At 39.4% G+C, this 27437-nt stretch overlaps 1 protein-coding gene across 1 annotated transcript in view; it reads right to left on the bottom strand.

Moving 5' to 3' along the window:
• Positions 1–27437, bottom strand: part of Adgrg4 (adhesion G protein-coupled receptor G4) — a 113524-nt gene that overhangs the window by 25383 nt on the left and 60704 nt on the right. The window contains exons 10-13 of the mRNA XM_036175699.1: positions 25635–25753; positions 15912–16128; positions 15012–15174; positions 1675–1809 (exon numbers count right to left, since the gene is read on the bottom strand). Coding sequence (XP_036031592.1) covers positions 1675–1809; positions 15012–15174; positions 15912–16128; positions 25635–25753 — 634 coding nt within the window. The remainder of the gene's footprint in view (positions 1–1674; positions 1810–15011; positions 15175–15911; positions 16129–25634; positions 25754–27437) is intronic.

Genomic DNA, 27437 nt, shown 5'->3' with positions numbered 1-27437 from the left:
AGAAGAATGGTCACAGAATGCCAGGGAAACAGAATGCCTTGCAAACACATTTGGTGGTGATATTGTACACTTAAATTGGTAGGTGCTAAAAGTATCTGCTATATTTTTATAAAACCAGTATAATATCTCCCCAATCAATCTGTAAATGTTTGACCACTAAGAATTCATTCCTTTGGATAATTTCTTAGGATTACAAGCACATATGGACAAATTAATGTATTAACTTCAAATATAGGAACCCCAAGGTTGGGGGAAATGTCTAGTAGTTAAGTTCATTGTTTGGATCCTGTAAAATGCAGGGTGGGAATGGTGGCCAACCTGTAATTCCAGTCTTAGAAGGCAGATACTTGAGATTCCCAGCCTAGTCACATTGGCAAGCTCCGGGTTGTAGTAAGAGACATTGCCTTCATCAGTAAAGTGGAAGAACAATTAAGGACGTATCTTGACATCAACCTTAGGCCTCCACATGCACAGATATCCATTCGAATGTGCAGCCACCACATATACATACATACATGTGTGTCTGTGTGCCTATACACACAAACATGCATGAACACACATATACACACATGTACATGAACACACACACACACACACACACACACACACACACACACACACACATACGTGTGCGGTAAAGAAAGGAAAAACAAATGTCAGAACTTTGGCATTAGACAGCCTGGATTTGATTGCTAACTATACCACTTCATCACTGTGTGACCTTGGGCAAAACTATTTTGCCAAGCCTCGGTTTCCCATAAGAAATAAATGAGGTACTAAGCATAAGCAGTAACAGCTAAAGCTGGGTATGGTGGCACATGTCTTTAATCCCAGAACTCAGGAGACAGAAGCTATAAGATCTCTGACATCTTGGTCTACAGGTGTACACAGAAAGTTCCAGGCCAGCCAGAGGTACATGATGAGAGCATTCAAATTAATAGTGATCACTGTCATGAACCTTAAGCCAGTTCTGGTTGCTGTCATCTCAACAGCACGACAAGATTGAGTGGTCATAGGCAGAGACCCACTCCTGCAATAACAACAGCAAAGTAAACATTTACTCATTGCTTAGGATGTGCGAGGCAATACTTTAAGCACTTTACAGATATTAACTCCTTCAGTCCTTTAACAGGTCCATAAGGCCCTATTCTTACACTATTTCACATTGCAAGAAACTATGGCACACAGAGGTTGAATCACTTGCCAGGAATCACACAGGTAGAAGACAGCAATGTCCACTTCAAATCCTAGCAGCTGGTCCCGGAGACCATGCCTCACCACATTTCATTGCCTCTAGCTTAAGGTGAGGTTTACATCACTCAGAGCTAGGAGCCATGAAAGATGGAGGAGGGAATATTAATAAGCTGAAAAGCAATCTCATCAGGAGAACGTGCTGTTCTTTTCTTGCTTTGAAACATCTTAAGGCTTCTGTTAGGTCACCAGATAACCCTTAAGGTCCCATCCAAAGCTTAGGAACTGTGAAAATTCAAAAATGTAAAACATCATTAAAGTAGATGTTGATTCAGGTGGAGAGCGAGGGATTGTGCTGAAAGACTTGTAGAATCAATCAGAGCATATTCTAAAATAAACAGAACATCATGAAAATAGCAGGAGTTCATAATTACAGTGAGTCACCATGTCAGTTCATGACAGTTACCGGAGGCAAGAACTTACCTTAAAGAGTGAGGTTTGGCCAAAAAAATTAAACAAGATAGTTTGTAATCCATTAAGAGGAACTTTTTCCCTCAGTGATTTAGGCAAATATATGGAAGCCAAAACCCTCCTTAGAGGGATACCGCCAAGGAAAATCTGCCAAGAAAAATCAGGAAATAAAAGCTGGAGTCTTCACCCATCATAGTGACATCCTCTGGTACTCCCATCCCAACCAATTCAGAGTTCCCACAGCAGGCTGAAGTTGAGAGATGGGGCCTGGTTCCATGGGCTACCTACCACACACTTTCTACACACACACACACACACACACACACACACACACACACACACACACAAATGCACACATACACATAAACACATGCACACACACAAATACACACATACACACAAAAATGCACACACATAAAAATACACACAAACATGTGCACATACACACAAATACACACACACATGCACACTCACACAAATACTTGCACACACACACACTTTTTCTTCCAAGGTTCTTTCCCTTTCACCTAAGTCCACACACAAGCTGAAAAGAAAAAGAACAACTTGGTGATTTGCCCCAATGTTCAGAAATAAAGGTGAGTTGAGACATCAGGCTACCTTCTTCCATACAGTTCTGAAAGCAAAAACAATGACAAACCACGCAGTAGTATTAGGCACCTGCTGCACAGTCCATTGAGAATGCTCTCACTAAAAGTGAGCCAGGGAAGTAAGGCATTAGCCTTTAGCAATTCTGCTAGAGATTCATGGTTAGAAGGATATGCTGGTTTCATTTGTAATAAATAGTATTTAGTACATACTAGACCATTTTTAAGAATGAAAATAGGCTTTATTAAAAATTACACTTGGACCACAATCATAAATCTGAATGTTTTAGGCAAAAATGGGTGTATGGGCACCTTACATGCATTCTCTTATTTAATATCTTTGCCAAATTTGAGCAGTATGTTGTAGTAGGATATTAGTAAACAGAGTCTCAGGGAAGTTAAAAGGCTTATCCAGAGATTATAAAGCAAAGGGGTAACTGAACAAAAACATGTGATTTTTTTCTATGTGATTTTTCCTCTTATCCATGCATAGTGTTGCTCTGTGAGCTGTAACCTAGTCGAGTATAGAGTAAGAGAGGTATGCATGGCAGTGTATAATGTTTGTAGAATGACTTGAACATAAAACTCATATGGACTTTTCTAGCACAGATGACCCATGCTCAGTTGATGACCTTACAGACCATGATTTAGCTTCAGCATATAGGTAATTTGGTACTAACAATGTGACTAGGGCTGATGGTCTGTTTATCCACTGATGTTTATAACGGAGACTCCATATGTAAACAGGGAGGTCAACACCTGCTTCTAGTATAGCTAAATAGCTCTTAATGGATGAGGAGATTCCTGCATCTACCAGCTATATAAACTAATGGTCATTTGAAAGCCCAGGAAAATGAGCACTGGCAGATAGATTCTGAAGCAGAGGAAGCACTCAGAAAAGGATAAAAGCACAAGGTGAACCACCTGTTTTTCAGCTGCTCAGCTGATGCTTTGAAGGGCATCTGAAAATGCTTCTAGATAACTCTACTTATTCTTAGTGGGAAGAATCAGAAGCAAAGGATTGAGAGAACTACAACCATTGGAATGACTGGATGGGAAACATCTGGGATGCAGAGAGCTTTTAAACTCTGCACAGATTATGTTCCTAGTCTCTGAGTCATATATGCATAGGACAAATTACAAATAAAGATCAATGGACTCAGCTGAGATTTGAACTGCCACCCAAGACATGGAGTTTACTTTTATTCCAGACAACTAGTCGCCCATTATAACCAAATCAATAGCTTTCAGAGAAATATATTAGAAATGAATTTCCACGTAAGAAAATTCACAATGTTCAGAATGTAATCCAAATTTTCTGAATGTATGGAGAAAGAATACATATGATCACTTACAAATACAAAGATAGTTGGTGGAGAGCAATCTTGAGTGGGCCCAGACACTAAAATTAACAGACAGAGCTGGAGAGATTTGTTAAGGGCTAGGCCCACAGCCAAAAATAAAAGTAACAGACAATGATTTTAAAGCCTCGTGTACAGCTGTGCTTGGGTATTTAAAATAAAATGTACTTTCAATTAATGCAAAAAGAAAGAATAACACTAGAAAAGTAGAAACAAGAAAACAGTAAGAATAAGAAGGATACAGAGAAGGAAGAGAAAATTCTAGGATGACTATTGGAATATTTTGGTTGTACTACATGAATTCAACAGTTATATGACAATAACAAATGTCACTGAATTATAAGATACATGAATAGAAATTATCCCATCAGAAAAGAGATAATAAAATAATTTAAAAGATGAAGAGAAGCCATGTGGTGGTGGTGGTGGCGGCGGCGCACACCTTTGATCCCAGCACCTGGGAGACAGAGGCAGGCAGACCTCTGTGAGTTCAAGGCCAGCCTGGCCTACAGAGCAAGTTCCAAGAAAGCCAAGACTACACAGAGAAACCCTGTCTTGAAAAAAAACAAAACAACAGCAAACTGAAGAGAATCTCAAGGATTTTTGAAGCAGTATTCAAAGGTCACACATACAAGAAATTGGAGTTTGAAATGGACAAACAATGTGGTAAAGAAAGAAGGTCTGAAGAAATAATCAATTATGAATTCATGAAACTCAGCAAATTCTAACAGGATAAACGCAAAGAAAGACACATTAAGACACATAATAATCAAACTTCAGAAAAATCAAAGAAAATATTAAAAGCCAATAGGTGGAAATGATATATTCCACATCTCATACAGAAAAACAAAATTTAAATGATACTGATTTCTCACCAGAAAGAAAGTTAAGACCAGAAAAGAGTAAAAGATTTTCAAAACATGATGGGGGGGTGTCAAACATTCTTTAACAAATGAAAGAAAGATGTTTTCAGAAAAATTAAAACTCAGACAATTCATCACAAGACCTGCCTGGACTATGAGAAAGGCTCAGTGAAGTTTGTAAAGCTGAGGGCAAATGATGCTAGATGGAAGTCCAGTAAGTACTTGAGGAATTGGGGGGAAACCCTTTCTCTCAACTTCTTTAGCATAGTTGCAGATGCTCTTAATTCCAGAACTTGGGAGGCAGAGACAGGTAGATTTCTATTAGTTCAAGGCCAGCCCAGGCCACATAGTGAGTTCCAGGGCAACCAGGGCTATATAATGCAAACCTGTCTCAAAAAACTCAAATAGATAAATAAGTAAATAATCATAAAATTCTTTTGTAAAGTCTATAGTCTTCCTTTGTTAAAAAAAAAATAACCCACAGAACAATGAAAGAGATATCTTGATAAAGGGAGCCGTTATGGGGTTAGGGAGAAACTTGGTGCTAGGGGAATTCCCAGGAATCCACAAGGATGACCCCAGATTGGACAACTAGCAACAGTGGAGATGGTCCTGAACTGGCCTTCTCCTGTAATCAGATTGGTGAATACCCTGTCATCATAGAACCTTCATCCAGTAACTGATGGAAGCAGATGCAGGGATCCACAGCCAAGCACCAGGCTGAGCTCTGGGATCCCAGTAAAAGAGTGGTAGGGGGGATTATATGAGCAAGAGGGATCAAGATCACAATGGGGATATCTACAGAGACAACTGAACCACGTTCATAGGAACTTGCGAACCTTAGACCAACAGCTGTGGAACCTGCATGGGCCCGGACTAGCCCCTCTGCATATGGGAGACAGTTGTGTAGCTGGGTCTGTTTGAGGGGCCCATGGCAGTGGGATCAGGATCTATCCCTGGTTCATGAGCTGGCTTTCTGGATCCTATTACCTATGGTAGGACACCTTGCTTAGCCTTGATACAGGAGGAGGGGCTTGGTCCTGCCTCAACTGAAAGTACCAGGCTTTGCTGATTCCCCATGGGAGCCCTTACCCTTTTGGAGGAGAGAGATGGGGGTTGAGTCGTGGGGTAGGGAAGGGCAATACTGGGGGAGCAGAAGGAGGGATGAGAGGATGATCTGTAGTTGGAACGTAAAAATAAATAAAAAAATTCTTAAATAAAAAAACCTACATATGAAAATTAGAAAATAGAGAACAGGGAGTATTAAGTAGGTATTTATGGTTTAAAATTCCTACTTTTTGTGAAGCAGCCAATATTAACTCTAGACTATGAAAATATTAAGTTGTATATTTTAATCTCTAGAGCAAATGTTAAGAAAATTGTATAAGATGTGTGTTTGGATAGTTTCATGTCAACTTGATACAAGCTAAAGTCATCTGAGAGGAGGAAACTTCAATTAAGAAAATGTGTTCATAAGATGGGGCTGTACACACACCTGTAGGGCATTTTCTCATTTAGTGATCAATGGGAGATGGCCCAGCCCAATTCGGTGGTGCCATCCCTGGGCTGGTGGTATGGGTTCTATAAGAAATCAGGCTGGCAGCCTGCATTTATTACCCAAGGGAGGCCTTACCCTCTATGAGGAGGAGATGAGATGGGATGGGGGTAGGCAGGGTGGGGGAGCGGGAGAAGGGGAGGGAGGCAGAACAGGTGTTAGTATGTAAAAGAAAAGGGAAAAAATTAAATAATAAAAAAATTGTTTTCCAATAAAAAAAAGAAAGAAAGAAGGCTGAGCAAGTCATGGGAAGCAAGCCAGTAGCAACACCTGTCCATGGTCTCTGCATCAGCAACTGCCACTAGGTTCCTGCCCTGTTTGAGTTCCTGTCCTGACTTCCTTCAATGATGGACTACAATGTGGAAGTGTAAGCCAAATAAATCCCCTCCTCCTTAACTTGCTTTTGTTCATGGTGGTTAATCAGAGCAATAGAAACCCTAAGACAATGTGATAGAAAGGACATATGCTGCTGGTAGAAATGTAACATCATTCAGCTACTATGGACATCAGTATGGAAGTTTCATCAGAAACCAAAATAGTACAGCCATATTATCTATCTATAGCACCCCTGAGTATATGCCCAAAAGAATCAAAATCACATGTAAGACAGGTATCTGTACACCCATATTTATTGTGATACTATTCACAATAGCAAGATATTGAATCAGCTGAGGTAACCACTGACATATAAATGGATTAAAATTGTAGTTATGTGTGCCCAATAAAATATTATTCATCCATGAAAAAGAATGAAATATGTCACAGGGAAATGAGTGTAACTGGAGATTGTCATGTTAAGTGAAATGTCAGATTCAGAAATACAAATGTTGCGTGTTTTCATTTTTCAGAGTCTATTAACTTTAAAAGGCACGAGAGTATAAAGAAGACTATCCAAGGGATGAGGGAGCAATAGAAGAAGGGAAGCAGTGCAGCAAGAGAGGGACGGGTCAAAATCCACTGCATGACAATGTCCGAAACAGAATCAACTCTTTTGTAAAACTGCTATTTGCTGATTTAACATAATATAAAGAGTAAATATGCCGGGCAGTGGTGGTCCACACCTTTAATCCCAGCACTCGGGAGGCAGAGCCAGGCGGATCTCTGTGAGTTCATGGCCAACCTGGGCTACAGAGTGAGATCCAGGACAGGCACCAAAACTGCACAGAGAAACTAAGCTTTAAAAAAAAAAACAAAAACAAAAAAAAAAAAAAACCAAACAGAAAAAGGAGTAAATACTAATAAAAATTAAAATTAAGTATAATAAATATTTTAAAGTAAAATAAAAGATAACAAAAAGGAAGATGGCAGAATAAGAGCCAAACATATAGAAAAGAACATAAAATTACAGTTTTAAGCTTCAAGTTTAATCATGTCAATAATTATATTAAACATTAAAGGACTATACATGTAAAGGGCCAAAGATAAATGTATGCTTTCTACAAGTATTGTACTTTAGATATAAAGAAAATAGTGGGCACACACGATCGTATTCATACACATGGATCCTACGAAGGCTGTGAGGAAGATGAGCCTGCCAGGCATGGAGGTACACACATATAATCCCAGCACACAGCAGTAGGGAATGCTGTCTCACTGGCTGCAGTCCACCCAGAGCCATATAGCTAATCTAAAGCCAGTCCTGACTACATAGAGAAACCCTGTCTCAAAGAAACACATCAAAGATAGAGATACTTCATAATCATAAATAAGTTATGATTAAGGATGGTATTAGGAAAACCCAACAACATAAATATATATGAAATAAATATGTCAAAATTTAAAAGAATTAAAAGAAATAGTTTTACAAAATTGGAGATTTTAATAGTCCTCTCAACTAGAAAATAAGAAAAAGATTAGTAAACACATAGATGATCTGAATACTATCAGCTACTTTGACCTTATTAATATTTATGCTACAATATACCTAAGAACTATAAAATTTACACTTTTTCATGTACATAAAACTTGCTCAGGATCAAAAGACAAGTTTCAGTACATTTAAATGGATTAAAAACATTCAAGTTAAATCAGGTATGGCAACTCATAGCTATCAGCTCAGTACTTGGGAGGTAGATACAGAAAGATCAGAAGTTCAAGGTCATCCTCAGCTACCTTTTGAATTGAGTTGAAAGTGATCTTGGGCTACATAAGACCCTATCTCATAAAACTAGACTAAACAAAACCATACCAAGTGTATTCTTTGGCCAAAATGAAACAAATCATAAATAATAATATCTTTGATATCTCTAAATATTTGGAATCTAACTCACATCTAAGCAATCTAGACATTAAATAAGAAAGTGAAAATATTTTGAACTGACAAATATAGAAAACATCTTAAAGATATGAGTATTTTAGCTAAAGCAGCATTTATATTTGTATATCATTTATGAATACATAGATGGAAAAAGAATCTATGGTTTCATACTAAGAAACTAGACAAACAGGGAAAATCATCCCAAAGAAGTTCAGCAACAGAAATAATAAACATATAGCAGGGCTGGAGAGATGGCTCAGAGATTAAGAGAACTGTCTGCTGTTCCAGAGGTCCTGAGTTCAATTCCCTGCAACCACATGGTGGCTCACAACCATCTGTAATGAGATGTGGTGTCTTCTTCTGGCCTGCAGGTGTACATGCAGCTAGAGCATTCATGTAAATACAATAATAAATAAATCTTTAAAAAAAGAAAATAAACATAAGAAATCAGGTATCAATAAAGTAGAAAATGGAAAATAGAGAAAAGTAACAAAGTCAAAAGTTTGTTCTTGGGAAGGACTGACAAAATTAAAACATGTCTAGGCACACTGACCAGGAAAATAAAAACCAAGAAAAGAAATTATCAGTATGAGGAATAAAGGTGATTTTTATCACTATAGCCAGAGCTAGGGACCAAAGCTAGTCAACAGAACACAGTCCCTATTAAGGGCTTCCTTTTTTATTTTACATTTTATTCTCCAAAGATAAGAGTGGATTTTACATTTTATTCTCCAAAGTTTGGAGAGGCATGGAGACAGAGATGGAAGCAGAGACAGAGAAAAAGAGAGAGAGAGAGGTGAGGAGGAGGGAGGGGGCAAAAGGGAGGGAGGGAGGGAGTAAGATGGAGATATAGAGGGGGACAGAATATAAATTCTAAGATAAACGTAACTAACCAAAATAGATACAAGATGAGTAAAAATTCTTAATGGCACTTTATCTATTAAATGAATTAAGGCAGATGTCAAAAAGTTCCCATCAAACCTTTAATGAAGAAATAACATTGCTTACCAAAACACTTTCTGAAGGTAGAAATTACAGAGTGAGGAAAATCTGAATCTGAAGCCCAGAGCATTTGAAAATTGAAGATCAATCTGTTCTATAAATGTTAAGTGACAAATTATTTAAAATATAAGCACATTGAAAATAACAAAGTGAAAAGTAATACTAAGTGTTGGAGAGATAGCTCACTTGCTAAGAATGCATGCTGTACAAGCATAAGGAGCTGAGTTCAGATCCAGCACAAGGAAAATTCTGGCATGGCCAAAAGTGCCTGTAAATCCAGTGCTACAGTATGGATGCAATAGTACCAAGAGAATCACTGAAGGATGGCTTTAAGCCAGCTTAGCTCCAGGTTCAGTGAGAGACCGTGTCTCAAATGAATAAGGCTGAGTGACAGAACAGGACACCCAATGTGCTCTGGCCTCCTTATGAGCATATAAAGCCTTCCCCCATACACACACATGCATACACCCACACACATACACCACACTCACACATGCCCACAAAAAATGTAAAATAAAAATGGTAATATACCATGGCCAATATAGTTTCTTCTAGAAATATAACATTGGGTTAATATTTTTAAACTAGTATAATTTATATTAAATGAAAATGGAAAAAAATTATTATTTCAAAATATACAAAAAATTATTTGACAAGACTCATAACAAATTTTCAGCAAATTGGTAACCTCTAGATGGCTGTGGATGGGCGTGCCTAATCCAGCTACTTAGGAGGCTAACGAAGAAGGATGGCTTGAACTCAGGAACTCAAGATCAGCATAGGCAACAGAATAAAATCTCAGTTCAGGAAAAGAAAAGAGAGAGCCATAATATCCTCAATCAAAATCAAAGGGGAGGGGCCTGAAAGCCAAGACCATGGCTAGCCTGATAACAAAAGTAAACCAATGAATACTTGCTATTTAGTGACAAGAATAAGACAAGATACCACCACAACCATATCCCTTGAACACCTTATTAGAAACAGCAGACATCAAAATAAGCCTAATAAAGGCTGTGGAAAATCTCTTTGCTAATAAGATGCATGGTGTGCAAGCATGAAGATCTGAGTTTGGACCCTCAGGATCCAGGTAAAAAAAAGCTGGACAGTACATTACATGTCTGTAACCCCACTACTGAAGAGCAAAGTCAAGAAGCCTCTGAACTTTCACTGACCACTCATTAGCCAAAGCAATAAGGTCCACGTTCAGGAAGAAACTCTGTCTCAATAACTAATTAGTTAGTTAGTTAGTTAGTTAGTTAGTTAGTTAGTTAGTTAGTAAATAGATAGATAGATAGATAGATAGATAGATAGATAGATAGAAAGATAGATAGATAGATAAATGGTAGAGAGTGATGAAGGAAGAGTACCAGTGCTGACCTCTGGCTTCTACAATACATGCACAAACAACTGCACCTACACACACACTAATACACACGCACACACTAATAACTCAAAATAAAAGGCTAATGAAAGGAATAAAAGGGGAGGTAGGGAGCTAGCTGAGGAAGTATGAGTGCTTGTTATACAAGCATGGCAACAGAGTAAAAAGCCAAGCATAGTGTGCACACCTGTAGCCCTAGCACTAAGAGGAGTGGGGATCGCTGGGACTACCATATTAGGTTCAGGCTCAGTGAAAGGCTGCATGCATGCTAAGGTAGCAGGGTAGGAAGTGACTGTAGACTGAAGTTTCTCAGTCCTGCTCAATCCCACCTAGACAGCAGCCATTTTTATAAAATAATCACTAAGAGGCTTAATATTAATTATAAACTATTGGTTTATGGCTCAGGTTTATTGCTAGCTAGCTTAAGATTAAATTAAATTAACCCATTTCTACTAATCTATGTATCACCACCTGTCTCCTGGCTTTACCTGTGTTCTATTACATCTTGCTCCCCTGTCAGTTTGTAGTGTCTCCCCTGACCCCACCTTTCTTCTCACTGTATTTCTCTTGGATTTCCCACCTGGCTGTATCTTGTGTTGCCATAGGCCAAAACAGCTTCTTTATTAACCAACAGCAGCAACACATATTCACAGCATACAGAAGACCATCTCACAGCTAAGGACAGAGCAGAACACCCAATTTTTCCTCTGGACTCTGTTTATGCAAACACACACACACACACACACACGTACCACACACATTCACACACAGAAAGAGAAAAATCACTAAGAAATACACAAAACTCTATTGTCAGATAATCTATAAAATAACTAAAACTAGTAAGTGAATCCACTGAATGTACATGAAACACAAATGATGTACACAGGTTGAATATCATTTGTTAAAAACACTTAGACCATAAGTGTCACAGATTTGGATTATGAAATATTTGCATAACCTCTACTTACTGCTTGCACAATTCCTAATCCAAAAATCTGAAATTGGAAATGCTCAAAATCCCAAAATATAAAATATTTTACATTTTGGAATTTAGGATTAGGGTTGGTCAGTCAACTCATATTATATACTTTATATTTAATCAATTGCATTTAATATATTAGCATAAATAATTGGAATTTTAAAATATTCCATTTGCAAAAACATCATAGAAATAAGACACTCAGGAATAAACTCATCAAAACACAGCCAGGTGTGATGGCACAAGCCTATTAAATAACAGCAACTTGGCATCAGGGATAAGAGGACTGTGAGTTTGAAGCCAACCTGGGACACACAGTGAGTTCAAGGCCAGCTTGATCTATAAACCAAGATTTCATTTCAAAAACTGAGGTCTGGGGCTGTAGCTCAATGGTAGAGCATTTATTTACTATGCGCAAAGCTAGTGGTTTGATGCCCAGCAAGACAAAAATATTGATTGACAAACATATCAAGCTCTCCACGGACAACTATGAAAGTGCTGAGACATACTAGAGAACTAAGTAAATGTCCCTAGATTAAGACTCAATATGGCTAAGGACTAAATTCCCCAAAAATTCATCAATACTTGCAATCCCAGTCACAATACCATTTTTTGCATAAATTTTCAAGCAGATGCAAAAATTCATGTAGATTTAGAAAAGGCTTACAATAACTATCTTTTTTTTTTTTTAAGGTAAAGGGCTCATACCTAACTTTCACACTGCAGGTACCAGGGGAATAAGAAGAGAGCCAAGAGGATCTAGCCTTAAAAACAAGCTTCCTGTTCAATGAGAGACCATATCTCAAGGGTATAAGTAGGGAGTGACAGATCAAGATGCCTGACAGCCTCCTCTGTCCTGTACACATGTGTACACAGGTGTTCATATGCACACACGTGCACACACATACATACTACACACACACATACACACACACACACACACACACACACACACTCACACAGGAATATAGGTACCAAATCAGTTTAGTAATAAAACAGGGATTTATAAAAATAAATAAATATAACAACACAGAAAGCCCAGAAATAGGCTCTTCTCTAACTCCTTGGCCTTATTTATTTATTTAGAATTTCATGTATGAGTACTGTATTATATCATATACCCCTCCATCTCCTTCCTCCAATTCCTCCCATGTTCCCTCTACTCCTTTTCAAATTCATGATCTCTTATTCTTAAATCATTATTGTTAGACACAGACTCACATATATAAATATATATGTATATATATACATATATATGTATATATATATATATATATATATATAGAGAGAGAGAGAGAGAGAGAGAAAGAAAGATTATAAATCCAACCTGCTGAGTTCATTTAGTATATATGTGTTCAGAGCTTGAGATTAGATAACAGATCAGATGTTTATCCCTGGAGAAGACTTGACTATCCCTCTCTTAGCAACCAATAATTGCTTGCAGCTTTTCATTTAGGGGTGAGGCTTTATGCGATTTCTCCACCTCCCAACTATTTTTTAAAATACATTATGACTTGATTTTTTTGGTTAAAGGTAACAAAGAACAGCAATGGGAAAGGGAAAGTTCCTAATAAATGGTGTTGTTTTAAAAACTAAGTATTCATTTGTAATAAAGTGATCTCATATGTTGACAGAAAATTAGCTCATGGAGGCTCTTCCTCTTAAGTGTAAAAGTTAAAACCAAAGAGTTTTTAAATAAAGCAAAAAAGGCATAAGAGAACATTTTCATGATGGGCCCATGCCAACAATTCTTTTCCAAACAAATCGTATATGGTTATTAGGAAGGTAAAAGAACTACAAATTAGATTTTAAAAAAATTCTAAACATGTGCCTATGAAAAGACACCACTGAGAAAATGATAGGAAAGTTGCAAAGAAGAACTACAAGCCAATTAAAATACAAACAAAAGACTTTGACAGCTAAGTCAACAATGAAGTTATGCATGCAATCAAGATGAAAATGAAAGCTTCCTGCCCATCATTAGCCACAGGAAAAAAAGAACACAGGAATTTCTTACAACTATAAGTATACACCCTAGGAGCCAGCTATTCAATTTCTAAGTATTTGTCCAAGACACACAAAAACATGTCCATACAAAGACTTTTATGCAAATGTTCATGGGAGCACTATTTGTAATATCTGCAAACTGGAAACAACCAAATATTCAGCAATAGCAGAATAAAGAAAAGTACAGGATATGTTTCTTCAATGAAATATTATTCATCAGCAATCAATTCAGCACTAAAAACAAAAGTATTAATTTGGAATGATTAATATGGAAAACAGAATGATTAATTTTAAAACAATGTAAGATATATGAAAGAAGACTTCTACCAGAGATTCACATATATACCACATGATTTTGTTTGGAGGTATAAAGTTCCAGAGAAGGAACAAATTATGGCAGGAAAATGTCAGGATGGTAGTGGCTCTAGCTGAAAGTTTTCCTGTGTCCCACCAGATCCTCACCTGCTCAGACCCAAGTAAACACACAGAGGCTTATATTAATTAAAACTGCTTGGCCATTAGCTCAAGCTTACTACTGACTAGTTTTTACACTTAAACTTAGCCAATTTATGTTAATCTATATGTTGCCACATGTTCCATGGCTTTACCTGTGTGCCAATAATGCTGCTCCCTGGATGATGGGCTGGCATCTCCTGACTCAGCCTTCCTTTTCCCAGAATTCTCCTTGTCTGCTTATCCTTCCTATACTTCCTGCCTGGCTACTGGCCAATCAGAGTTTTATTAAACCAGTGTACAAAAGCATTATCCCACAGCATTTCTTCTTTTCTGTCTAATCAAAAAGGAAGGTGGCCCCTGGATGAAAATGAGGGTCTTTCAGGATCAATGTCAATATTCTATATCTTGATATGGTTTGGGGTAATGTGGACATATGTTTTAGCTAAACTCAGAGACTACAAACTTAGGATTTGTATGTTTTCCTATATGTAAATTTATAATTTCAGTCAAACATAGGTCTGAGTTTCAGCTTAGATGTTAGGCTATATGTCTTTGGGCACATTCTTTGACTTTTCTATTACCTTATGTGTTTCAACAATACTCTGTAGTATAACATCCAACATAAAATAAGTTATCCCTATGTGAGAGCCAACAGTCAACTGATATTCGGGATGATTTCAGGTGACAGAGCCAACTGTGACATCATCAGTACAACTAAGATGTTAGCCTACCACAGGTTATACTCAAATCTTCCCTAGTATCTCTATGTTTTCTAATACTCCCATTCAGGTTACCAGCTTCCAAAGGTGTACTTTTGCTTCATGGGTGAAGATCTGGAACAGCATTTGGTTGCCTGGCTGTCAGTTTCCTGAGTTGCACTCACCTGGGGGGTTGTGACTTCTTCAGAGGAGTGGATGCTGAAAGCCATACCTTCAAATCTGTGATCTACACGCAGAACAGCCAAAGCCAACCTAGCCACAGTGAGATTTGCCATTCTCCCCACAAACTCCATCTTGTGACCAGCATGCTCAATTATCCTCAGAATCCTGAAAAGAATCACAGGCAAACAGCTCTCTTTTTGTCCTTGAGAAAACTCATCCTCTCAAGATGCCTCACTGCAAAGCTTGACTTTGTTACTTCATTGTCATCTTGATGTTGTTTAGTCTCTGACTTTGGAGTCGAGCAGAGGGAGGAAGCAGAGGGCTGGATAGAAGGCTTGAGCAGAAATGAGAGTAGAACTGGGAGAAGGAGAAATGGACAGGGGAGATAATGAGAGTAGAACGGGGGGGGGGATGGATGGATTCATTGATTCTACTAAAATAGTTTAAGAGGTCAAAGTGTATATGGATAGAGCTTCATGTAAGAGTTGTTGTCTTCTTTAGTGTCCAATTAATGCTACCTATAAGATGGGGAGAGGGCACTAGGAGGAGTTGGAAAGAGTAGTGAGATACATAAGTGTGTGTGTGTGTGTGTGTGTGTGTGTGTGTGAAATCAAACTATATTGGGTGAGTATAGAAAACTTTCAAAGAATAAATAAAAATATAAGGGTTCCGTGGTTTGGATACATTTTATAGAAACATGCAACAGTTGAAGGGATTTCAGGCTGGGTTTTGAATAAGAATTTATTTGAAGAGTCATTATCACTGAGAGTTCATTTATATTTAAATAGTGCTATCACTGCACTGGACCTTGTCAAAATGTAACTGCCTGGTTGCTGAGGAAGTAACACAATAACATCTAAGTTTCATGAAACACTGTCTCTGAGCCAAGCATTCTGACTTACTTATTGCTTACTGGAGGCAAATTGGAAGCTGAATTGCTTTGCTTTTCCGTCACCGTACTGATGATTTTGAGTATAATCTGGGTTAGGTTGGTACTTATCTCATCACAGTTGGAAATATCTTCTACTTTAGAAACAATAATCTTGGTCTCTTCTTCATCCAGAGGTGGAGACTCATTTACCAGATTTAAAATGTGCTCCGCAACATCATCTGCATTCTCTGGGGGAAACAACGTGGAAATGAGTGACCTCCATTTGTGCCCTTAGTGTGGGGCTATGCTGGATGGCCTCCTCTCCTTTGAGGAGAAAAGCAGTGAGATGGAGACACACAGCAAGTGAAGAAAGTTCACCAAAGGAAACTGTTGAAGCTGAAGTTCTCCATAGCTGAACTTCCAGGAAGAATGAAAGTCAATTTTGTATTCATTAAGTCTGATTTCAAAAGCACCAGGGAAATCTTTTGTCACTAAAGAATTATCTTGAAACTTGATGCTAATTAAGACTTTTGAGTGTTGGTTTGAGTTAAGATCCCACCTATACTCAAATATCAGCAAACACTGAGTCTAAGTTTTAATAATCAAGGGTAGTGATTACTATTCCCTGTCAAGAACTGGCAACCCACAGGTGGAAAGCAAATATGGACCACATAATAAGAAGTAATTAATTTTGATTTTCTAAGGAGGAAGAACAATAGCTATTAGCTCGCCCACTTTTTTCTTCACTTTTTATTATGGAAATCTTCAAGCATATTCAGAAAGCAAAAGAATGATCTAATGAATCTCCAGGTACTTCATGAATCACCTAGCTTCAACACATTCCAGTGGAAAGCTAATCTTAATTTATATCCTCTCTCACCTACCTTTGCCCTCTCCACATATCCTATAGCTTCACCCACAAACACTTCAATACATATTTTTAAAATTAAACAACTTTTGTCTTAACCATGATCCTACTTAAGTTAAAATTAAGATAAAAAATTACCATTATTTATAACACCAAGTGTCCAATCAGTGTTCAAATATCCTTAGTTGTCTCATAAATGCTTGTTAAATCATTGTTTTATTTGAATCATCACCCCCTTTTAAAGTAAAGAGTGTGATTAAACCAATACAATGCAAACTAGATTTTACCTCGCTCTAATCCATATAAAGCTGATCTTCATGGTCATGTCTTCATAATTTAAAACCCAGTAACCAAAATATGAAGGAGAAAATTGAAAAAGAATTGATCTGTTGAGAAAGATTCCAGAGAGAGAGAGAGAAAGCACTCATGATACAATCTGAGTGTAAAATTTTCTCTCTTTCCTTCTTCTCCTCCTCTTCCTCCTCTTTTCCCAGCCACCCAAATCTCTCCCCTACCTCAAGCTCCACACAACTTTATTCCCTATGCAGGTCTTTTTTCCCTCTCCTTATCTTTCCCCAGTTTTCTTCTTTTGTTCTTTTTATTTCTACAAGCAACTCTGAGCTCATCAATGGAAGCTCAGCAATTCTAACCAAGGTCTTCTTAAGCCCCTCTCCATTACCCCAACTTATGTAGAAACAAGTTCACAAGCAATGTCAGTGTTTTCTCTGAGGAAACACAAAGGAAGGAAATTGATTCTAAATTAATATTTCATCCCTGTTAATCTCTATCTTATAGTCCATTCAGAAACAGAAATAACAGGCCTGTGAGACGGCTCAGTGGGTAAAGGCACTTGCTGTCAAGCTTGACCACCTGTGTTTGATCCCTAGGATTCACATGGTGGAAGGAGAGAACCAACTCCTACAAGTTGTACACACACACACACACACACACACACACACACACACACACACATTTAAGAGAAAACTTTGAAAAGAAGCTAAGAAAACAACCAAATTAATGGTGGAGGAAAAAAACTGTGAGCTCCGTCCCTTCTCTTTCTGCTGCTGTTATGAAATTGTTCAGGCTTTGTTGAAAATGGAATAGCCAGAGCTGCCTAGTCGTGATTCTTTGGGCTTCAGGGGTGTGACTTCACTTCACGCTGTCCCTGCTGTGACAGAATGAAAGTAAACAACAGGCCAATAGGAGACTAACTACACTGTGGAAAGTAATTATAGACTTTTCATCTGAAGTTATATATTTTAAGGGAAATTTGGGATAGATTACAGTCATTGCATAAAAATTTCTAGGAACCTAAGCAAGAGTAAAAAGGAATCTTCCTTTATGAGTTGCAGAATAGATTCTCATTGCTTGAAATATTATTTCAGTTAATCTGTCAATAATTGCAACAATCAAAGCAATAAGGGTGTGTGTGTGTGTGTGTGTGTGTGTGTGTGTGTGTGTGTGTGTGTGTTTTCCTGAGCTATTGCTCTGAGCCAATGCTGCATAACAAACCACCCCCACTTAGTGGTTTAATACAGCAGCTAATCATTTTCACTTGTGGTTCTGTGTGTTGAATTGGCTCAACTGAGCAATTCTCTTTTGGGACTCGTCAAGTAGTAGAAGTGGGACTGAAGCCAGGGCTGGACCCATCTAAAGGCTAGACTGGCCTGGAAGTTTCTCTACATCTAGCAGTTGAGGCTAAGCATATGCTAACCATCTGAGGCTGGGGTGCAACTCCCTCCATGTGTCCTCTTCCAGTGACTGGGCTTCAGAGGTAGGCTGAATCCAGTGTGTAGTAGAGCCAGCTTGTGTAAACTTATAAGAACCCAATTGGTGAGTTCCTGGGAAATTTTGTGGTCTGGTTCTTAAATGCAGGTACCATTAAATTTAAATTATACAAAATCATAATGAAATTATATTTAAAACAATGTGGATTCTCAAAAACCCACCATCTGCTAATTATTTGGCTACATTTCACTGATACATTGGGATTATTTACATTCATAAAAACAACCCTCACCAACTTCACAATTCACTGACTGGGTTAGAGTTTATATTTGCCATGAGAATATTACATTATAATATAATAATACATTATAAAAAAATACCAAATGTAGTGCCAGGCAGTGGTGGTGAACATCTCTGATCCCAGCACTCAGGAGGCAGAGGCAGGCAGATATCTGTGAGTTCCAGGCCAGCCTGGTCTACAGAGCGAGTTCCAGGACAGCCAGGACTACACAGAGAAACCCTGTCTTGAAAAAAAAAAACAGAAAAATAATAGCAAATGCTACAAATCATTAATTACCCTTAGGGGATAGAATTGGTTCATAAAATATTTCTCAGCATGCCACTGGATTTCTTAAAACACAATAATTGTGTTCTGTGAGGAAGCATCCTAATTGAAAATGCACCAAGAAAAAGAGTACCTACACTTCAGTTCTCTTAAACATTAGACCCTTTCACCTGCTCTTGAGACCCTTTTCCTCCCACTGGGTTGCCTAGTCCAGTCTTGATATAAGGGTTTGTACTTATTCTTGTTGTAACTTGGTATGCCATGTTTGGTTAATATCCCAGGGAGGCCTACTCCCTTCTGAAGGGAAACAGAGGAGGAGTGGATCTGGGAGAGAGGGGAGGGGTGTGTGTGTGTGTGTGTGTGGGTGTGTGTGTGTGTGTGTGTGGGTGTGTGTGTGTGTGTGTGTGTTGGGAGAGTGGAGAAGTGGGAGGAGTGGAGGGAGGGGAAACTGCAGTCAGTATGTATTGAATCAGAAAACAAAAAATATTAAAAAATTAGATCCATTGTTGACAGTGTTGCTACTGTCAAAATTCTGCCACATTAAGCAGCCAGATCTAGTGGGAAAAGAGTGGATGAAATGATGTTTGGCTATAACAGAAAAATACTAACAACCTCACACAGTGATTATTCATTCTATCACCTTCACACAGATGAAGACATGAAAGCAGAGAGACAATCTAACAGCCCCCTCTGGCTCTTGAGTGCTTTAGCATGACTTTGCTACAGCCTCTATAGTCTTTCATTTCTTTTCTCCATGTGGTGGGGGATTGAAATGGCAGTGCTTTGTCACCCTTCTGCCTTGACCAGGAGGTGGGACCCAGAGCCTTGCACATGCTAGGCATTTATTCATCCCTGAGCTTCCCGCACCAATCCCCTACTCTCTGTCAGTCACTCACTGCCCTGCATGTCATGATGGTGGAAAATGCCAGCCAACTTCAGCCTGGCCTGGTGTATCTTCAGTATCATGTGAATAACAAAACCCAGGAAGCAAACAGAACTCAAAGAACTATGAGAGGATGAATTCCTTTTTCTAATGGTGTGATATAAGGGAGTTAAGAAGAACAAGTATTTACATGGGAGAACTATGGAATTTTTCTCCAACTAAGATATGTAATGTTTGTCACTAAAATTAAAAAGGAACGCAAATAAATTGCTTCTATATGAGTTCATTTCTCTCCTTTACACAGTACACACGGTTGTTAAGTCCCCTACTGAGAAGGAAGATGATTCCTCCAAAGCTAATAGGCTTCTAGTTTACTTTTCAGTTGTATACATTAGAACCACAGTCCATCCAACTATTCTCTTTCTCTGTTGCAACTTCTCAGTTAATTTTCCAGAACTATCAAGCCAGTGCAGTGCTTTTGTTCTTGTTATGGCTATTGGTTGACTTTTTCTCCCATGAGAGAAAATTCTATTAGCATGTCTAAAGCAAATGTATCACTCAGAAGGAGGAAGGTCAGCCTGAGACAGGCCCTCTGTCTCTCCATCCACTCGCTCCAGCCTGCAGCACCACCTCCTGCCCTGATTCATAATTTCCCATCTAGGACATCAGAGTTGGGCTGACTTTCCTAACTCTGATGCATATTCTTTGCCAAGGATCTCAAATGTGAATCTTCCACAAGGAAGACAGCCAAAGAAGTTCTCTGTCTTCTGGTCAATCTTTTGGTCCTTCTGGAAGGTGCTGTTGTACTTATGCCTCAATTGATGGTCACTCATTAAGGCAGACCCAATCTGCCAGTACAGCCAGCCATATCTACAAAGTTATGCAGAAATTGAAATTCTTTGTGGAAAAGAGATTTCCTATATTTTCGGGCCCTACTTCCTGGTTCAAAGAAGCTTGTTTCTCACTGTAACCTTACATGGTGGAAGAGAAAAACAAGGCTTCTGAGGCCTCTTTTGGAGGAACACAAATCCTATTTGTAAAGGACCAGCACTCATGACATTGCAAATGCCCCTAATCTGGGATTAGGATGTCAATGTACACATTTGGCTGGGTTTGGGGTGGTAGCAGAAACATTCAGTCTATAGTACATATTTCACCAAAGGAGATATGTAGATGACAGACAGGCATGTGAAAAGATACTCAATCCATATGTCACTAGGGAGCTCCAAATTAAAGAAGCAATGAGGTAATAGTGTATAGCTATTAGATTGGCCTAAATCCAAAACACTGATAGCAGCAAATGATGCAGAGGATGTAGGACAAAAGAACAACTTAGAAGTAAACCAGATGTCCTAAAGTAGGAGAATAGATAAATAACTGTCATAAATCCAGGCAATGGAATACTAGTCAATACTAAAAAGAAATGAATTAGCAAGTCATAACAAGACATAGGGGAAAGGAAGTATACATTGCTAAGGGAAGGAAGTCAACTTAAAAAGGGTACACATTGCATAACTTCAATTATGTTACATTCTGGGTATAGGGTAAAAGGGCCAGCCAACAAAACCCACCCTGGCCCTGAAACCCAAGCCAGTGAAAGAAACACTTTAGCCCTGACCCAAGACCAAATAAAAACACACCCTGATCCTGAAACCAGAGCCAAAGAAACACACTTTGGCCCTAGAATCAGAGCCAGTGAAAGAAATACACCCTGGCCTTGTAACTAAAGCCAAAGGGCTAAAAGGGCCAGTGAAAGAAACAGTTTGGCTCTGAAACCAGAGCTAACTCTGCCCCTGACCATCTAAGGCAACCTATCACTGAGCAGGAAAACTAACCAATCCCTGAGCAGAAAATCTTCTCCCTGGAGAAACTCTGCCCTTAAGAAGCACTGTATAAGTCCCTCTGCCTGTTCAGCTGTGGGCTATCCTTTCCCACCCTGGCAGAGGCAGCTGCTCTCCTGGACTCCTCCTTCCCAAATAAATCTCTTTCTTAAAAGAGTTTTGGGTGAAGATCTTCTTTTGCTGGTATGAAGCAAAAGAATCTTTGCTGAGATGTTCCCTTTGTGGGGGAGGGGTCTGAGCAGAAAAAAAAAGTAACAACTTTTCACCAGAGCTTAGCAGAGTGAAGCAGAAAAAGCAACATCTTGTGCCAGAAAGAAGAAGAAAGAGAGCTCTGCTGGGAAGCCCCTTAACCAGGGACAGAGCAAAGCTCAGCTGTAAAGGTTTTCTCTAGGACAGGATCAGGATTGCTACATCCTATTAGGAGACCATTCCCCACCTCACCCCAGCTTCAGGTATAGCCTGACTTCCTACTAAGTCAGGATACTTTTCCCTCCAGAGTAGTCCTATTGCAGCTCCAGCTTCCAGAACTGTCCCTTTGCAGCTCCAGGTATACCCTGTTTTCCCATCAAGTCGGGATACCTTTCCCTCCAAAGCTGTAACAGTCACACTGGGAAAGTCAAAACTGGAAATAATAAAAAAGACTACTGAGTGCCAGAGGCTAGAGGGGAGAAATGCATAAATGTACTACAAGGAGGCCTTAAGGGAGTGTGATTCTGTGGATATATGCTTTACCTGTTTATACTTAGAGTTACCAGAATACACTGTCCTGGTTAGTTCCTGATTAGGGTCCCGTTTTCTAGTCTGCTTTCTTATATACCCAGTACCACTTGCCGAGGGATGGCATTACTCATAGTGAACTGGACCATACCACATCAATCACTAAGAAAGTGCCACACATGAGAACAAGAAGAAGCAAAGTACTAGAGAGGTCCCCAGAAATCCACAATGATACATCCACTGTAGACCACTGGCAATGGTCGAGAGAAAGCCTGATCTGACCTAGTCTGGTGATCAGATGGTCAAACACCCTACCAGTCAAGCTGGAACTCTCATCCAATAACTGATGGAAGTGGATGCAGAGATCCTCAGCCAGGCCCCAGGTGGAGCTCCAGGAGTCCAATTGTCGAGAAAGAGGAGAGACTGTAAGAGTGTGAATTGTTGAGACCAAGATTGGAAAAGCACAGGGACAATTAGTCAAACGAATGGAAACACATGAATTGTGAACCAAAAGCTGTGGAGCCCCCAACTGGATCAGGTCCTCTGGATGAGTGAGACAACTGAATAGCTTGAACTGTTTGGGAGGCATCCAGGCTGTGGGACCCAGAACCTGTCCCTAGTGCATGAGCTGGCTGTTTAGAACCTTGGGCTTATACAGGGACACTTTGCTCAGCCTGGAAGGAGGGGACTGGACCTGCCTGTACTGAATCCACCAGGTTGAGCTGAATCCCCAGGGGAGTCTTGGCCCTGGAGGAGATGGGAATGGAGGGAAGGGACTGAGGGGAAGGTGGGGGCAGGGGCGGGAGGGGGTTGGACAGGGGAACCCATGGCTGATGTGTAAAATTAAAACACAAATATAATAAATAAATAAGGCCTCTACTTCAGTTCCAGCCTCCAGGTTCCTGTGCTGAATTCCTGCCCTGACTTCTCTTAGTGATGGAGTATGTCCTGAGAGTTATAAGCTCAAATAAACACTTTCCTCCCCAAGTTGCTTTGGGTCATGGTGTTTTATCACAGCAGCAGAGACCCTACTATGATATATATCATGCATTATCAAGAGTGAACCCCAAGCCAGGCAGTGGTGGTGAACACCTTTAATCCCAGCACTCGAGAGGCAGAGGAAGGTGGATCTCTGTGAGTTCGAGGCCAGCCTGGGCTACAGAGTGAGTTCCAGGAAAGGTGAAAAGCTACATAGAGAAACCCTGTCTCAAAAAAAAAAGAGTGAACCCCAATATAAAGTGTCAACTGTGTCAGCGTAGAGGCATCCATTGTAACAAAGCTACCTCTGGTGACAGTGAGGGAGGACTGTGCATGTGTGGCAAGCACAAAGAGGGGCTCTATATTTTCTTCAGTGTTGCTGTTGCTGGGCATATGCCTGGAACCCCCACACTTAGAAGGCTGAAGCAAGAGTATCGAAAGTTCAAGGCCATTTTGAGCTATAGCTTATACCTAGCATGACACTATCTTGAAAGACTAGTTATTGTTATTAACCTGCTTCTCTAAATAGATTTTATGAAAAATTCAAAACCTCTTCTCTAGACTGCACAAGACAACAAGAGAAAAGACACAAATTGCTAAAATCCAGAGTAAAGATATGCATGATGGGGAGGGGAGACAGTGGCACCAGGTGTAACTAAAAGATGGGCCTGTGTTCATAACAACATGAGGAAATTGGAACCTTTGAATGATGTCAGTGGGGATGCAAAATGGCTCAGCAGCTGTGGAAAACAAGTTTGCAGTTCCTTCAAAGGCTAAGTAGAGAGCTACCAGATGACCTCACAATTGTACTTTTTGGTATGTCCTAAGAGAAGAAAACATGTCTTCTAGTCGTTTGTCCTACAAATATTCACAATCTGTCTATAAATAATGGCCCAACATGCAAACAGCCAAATGCCCATCAATTGATGAGTGACTCATAAAATGTGATAGGTCAATTTAATACAGAATCATTCAACTATTAAAAGTGGGGTGATGGCCCATGCTGCAACATGAAGAAACTTCACAAACATTTTGAGATGCCTATAATAAGCAATATTCACACAGGTAGAAAATGGATTGGTGGTTTCCAGGAACTGTGGGAAAAGAGAAATAGAGATTATGCTAACAAGTACAGTGATGTATATAATGAAATGGTCCTTTGGAGTGAATCTCCTCTATAGAATTCACAATGATGGTTGCACAACCGAGTTACTGAGGAAAACCTCACTGAATAAAGACCCACTAGAGTGTATTTGCTAAATGGGGGGAAACTGTGTATATAACCACTAAAAAGTTTTAGCACTACTTTGAGATATCAGATTTTTTTTGAGGCAGTCTTTTTTTAAATTTAATTTAATTTTATATATCAGCCATGGGGTCCCCTGTCCTCCCTCCTTCCATCTCACTTACCCATCCCACATTCCCATCTCCTCCAGGGCAAAGACTCCCCTGGGGATTCAGCTCAACCTGGTAGATTCAGTCCAGGCAGGTCCAGCTACCTCCTTCCAGGCTGAGCAAAGTGTCTAATCAAATCAGCTTAATAACACACTGTATTAATGAAGGTGTTCTGAATCAGGCACTTCAGAAGCCTGTGAACTGGATTATAAATTGAAAAAAACTATTACAAAGAGCATTTCCATATTGTATGACTGACCCAAGCAATCCTGCTTTCTGGAATTTATGCTTAGCACTGATTTACACTGCCCAAATTGTTTATAAAACCAAATGTTCTATTTGCGAAATGTTGTGACATTTGTAATATCCATTAGAGCGGTCTTTTTCTTTATAATTGATAAATCACTGAATTGGGAGTTTTGGGGGGTGTAGGTGTGTGGGTGGAGTGTATTAGCTGTTTTATTTTGCTTTTGAAACAGGTTCTATCACTATGTGGCCAAGGCTGGCCTTGAACCCAAGATCCTCCTGCCTCAGCCTCCCAAGTGCTAGAATTATAGAAATGTACCATGAGGCCAGCCTCTTAAAAGTTTTTAAATAGGGAAGCTAATACTAAATATATAAAATGAAAATCTACAAAACAGAGAAGTCTGATAGTCCTAATCCCTGCCCTATGGCCACCTCCACCAACAAGCACATGGCTTCTAAAACAGGGATTCGGAAGGTGAATTTTCATAGAGTGAGGTCCCATGATTTCTCTGATGTGCATAAAATTGTCTTACCATTGCTAACAGTGATATTAGCAAGATCCACAATCTTATCAGGGAGTCCTTGAAGCAGCTTGCATTGCTTAAAGCTTGGTTTTTCCCATTGACACTTGCCAGTTTGGATGCTAATAGAACTGCAAAAAAAAAAAAATAGCATAAAGGAACAAGAGGTATGATCTAGCTTTCTCATTGAAGGAATAGATAAGGGTAGTCTTTAAAAAAAATGGTACCAGCTGGATACAGTGGCTCATGTCTATAATCCAGCACTTGAGATGCTGAGGGATTAGGGTCACCATGAGTTCCAGACCAGACTAGGATACAGGGTAGGAACTTGTCTCAAAATGAGTAATAATTATCATTAACTAATTAATTGATTAAATAAAAGCAAAGAGAGGAGGACTTCTACATACCTATGGTATGTCTTCCTGTGTCCATTCCCATCTTTTGAGTTTAAATAACACAGATGGAAGCAAAATAGCTAGGAATGGGGCAGGGCAAGATTCAGCTAAACAAGAATCAGTGAAGAGGCTTTGCTCCCCTAGATATGACTCCTTCCCTTCACTTTCCTCTCTTGCCTCTTTTAAAGAGAAATTCCTGTTGGAATATAGTCTTGTCTCCACATAGTACAAGTGTCCAAATGATTAAAAACTCTCTGTAGTTCACTGTCCCTCACTATTGGTGCCTCTATGGATAGTAGGAGGAGGCATAGACAAACAAGGCAGGGTCTTGGACCTCACGAGGAGCTTGGAATTGAGTTATCTTACACTCTGACTTGTGCAAAACCTAAGAAAGTGTTGCATAAACAAAATTAAATCTATCAAAACTGCTGTGGGATGTTCTGTATGTCAAATGTGTTACTCTGATTGGGTAAAATAAATAAAGTGCTGATTGGCCAGTAGCCAGGCAGGAAGGATAGGGTAGGCGGGATAAGGAGGAGGAGAATTCTGGGAAGTGGAAGGCTGGGGGAGACACTGCCAGCCACTGCCATGAGAAGCAACATGTAAAGACACTGGTAAGCCACACGCCATGTGGCAAAGTATAGATTAACAGAAATGGGTTAATTTAAGATAGAAGAAGTAGATAACAAGAAGCCTGCCACAGCCATACAGTTTATAAGTAATATAAGCCTCTGTGTGCTTACTTGGTTGGATCTGAGCGATTGTGGGACTGGCGGGTGAGAGAGATTTGACTGTGGACCAGGCAGGAAAACTCTTAACTACCAATGGCACCCAAAGTGGGGCAAGAGTTTTCACCTAAAACCTGAGAAAAAAAGATTCTAAAACAGAGCTAAAAACAGCTTCCTAGTTGTCTCTCTCAAGTTAGCAGCAGCCTGCCAGTTTGAGCTACTATGGTGGGTTCCTGGCATGTGCATCTGACCTGCAGTGTGGCAGGAATGAGGAGTCTATAAGCGGCACTTTATTCTGCTGCATGGTAGATTTAGCATTTGCTAGTTAAAAAAAAAAAGTTTCTGGGCTATGCACTGCTTTGATAGAACTGCTTCTGATAGTTGATGGTACACATGGCTCCAGACCCAGAGCTGGTGATTAACTGTACTACCACCATGTTGGGAAGCTGAGGTGGGCGGAGCCAGCAGCCACAGTGGCTTTTCAGTCTTACAAAGATGGATACTACACAGAGAATCTGGTTTATGTTATCTTTGGGACTTTTAACTACAGAAAAAGATTTGATCATAAAAACTGTTGAGTTAAATAAATATATAAATTTTAAAGACACCTTGACTTCAAAATTTGGATATAAGGATATGTTACTTTGGAAAAGAGTCTCTGCTTTTGTTTCCACAGAAAGCCAGAGGCTGTG

Source organism: Onychomys torridus, chromosome X (genome assembly GCF_903995425.1).
Source record: "Onychomys torridus chromosome X, mOncTor1.1, whole genome shotgun sequence".
In the NCBI taxonomy this organism is placed as follows: Eukaryota; Metazoa; Chordata; class Mammalia; order Rodentia; family Cricetidae; genus Onychomys; species Onychomys torridus.
The sequence above is the reverse complement of the archived record's forward strand: the minus strand, read 5'-3'. Positions and strand labels throughout refer to the sequence as shown.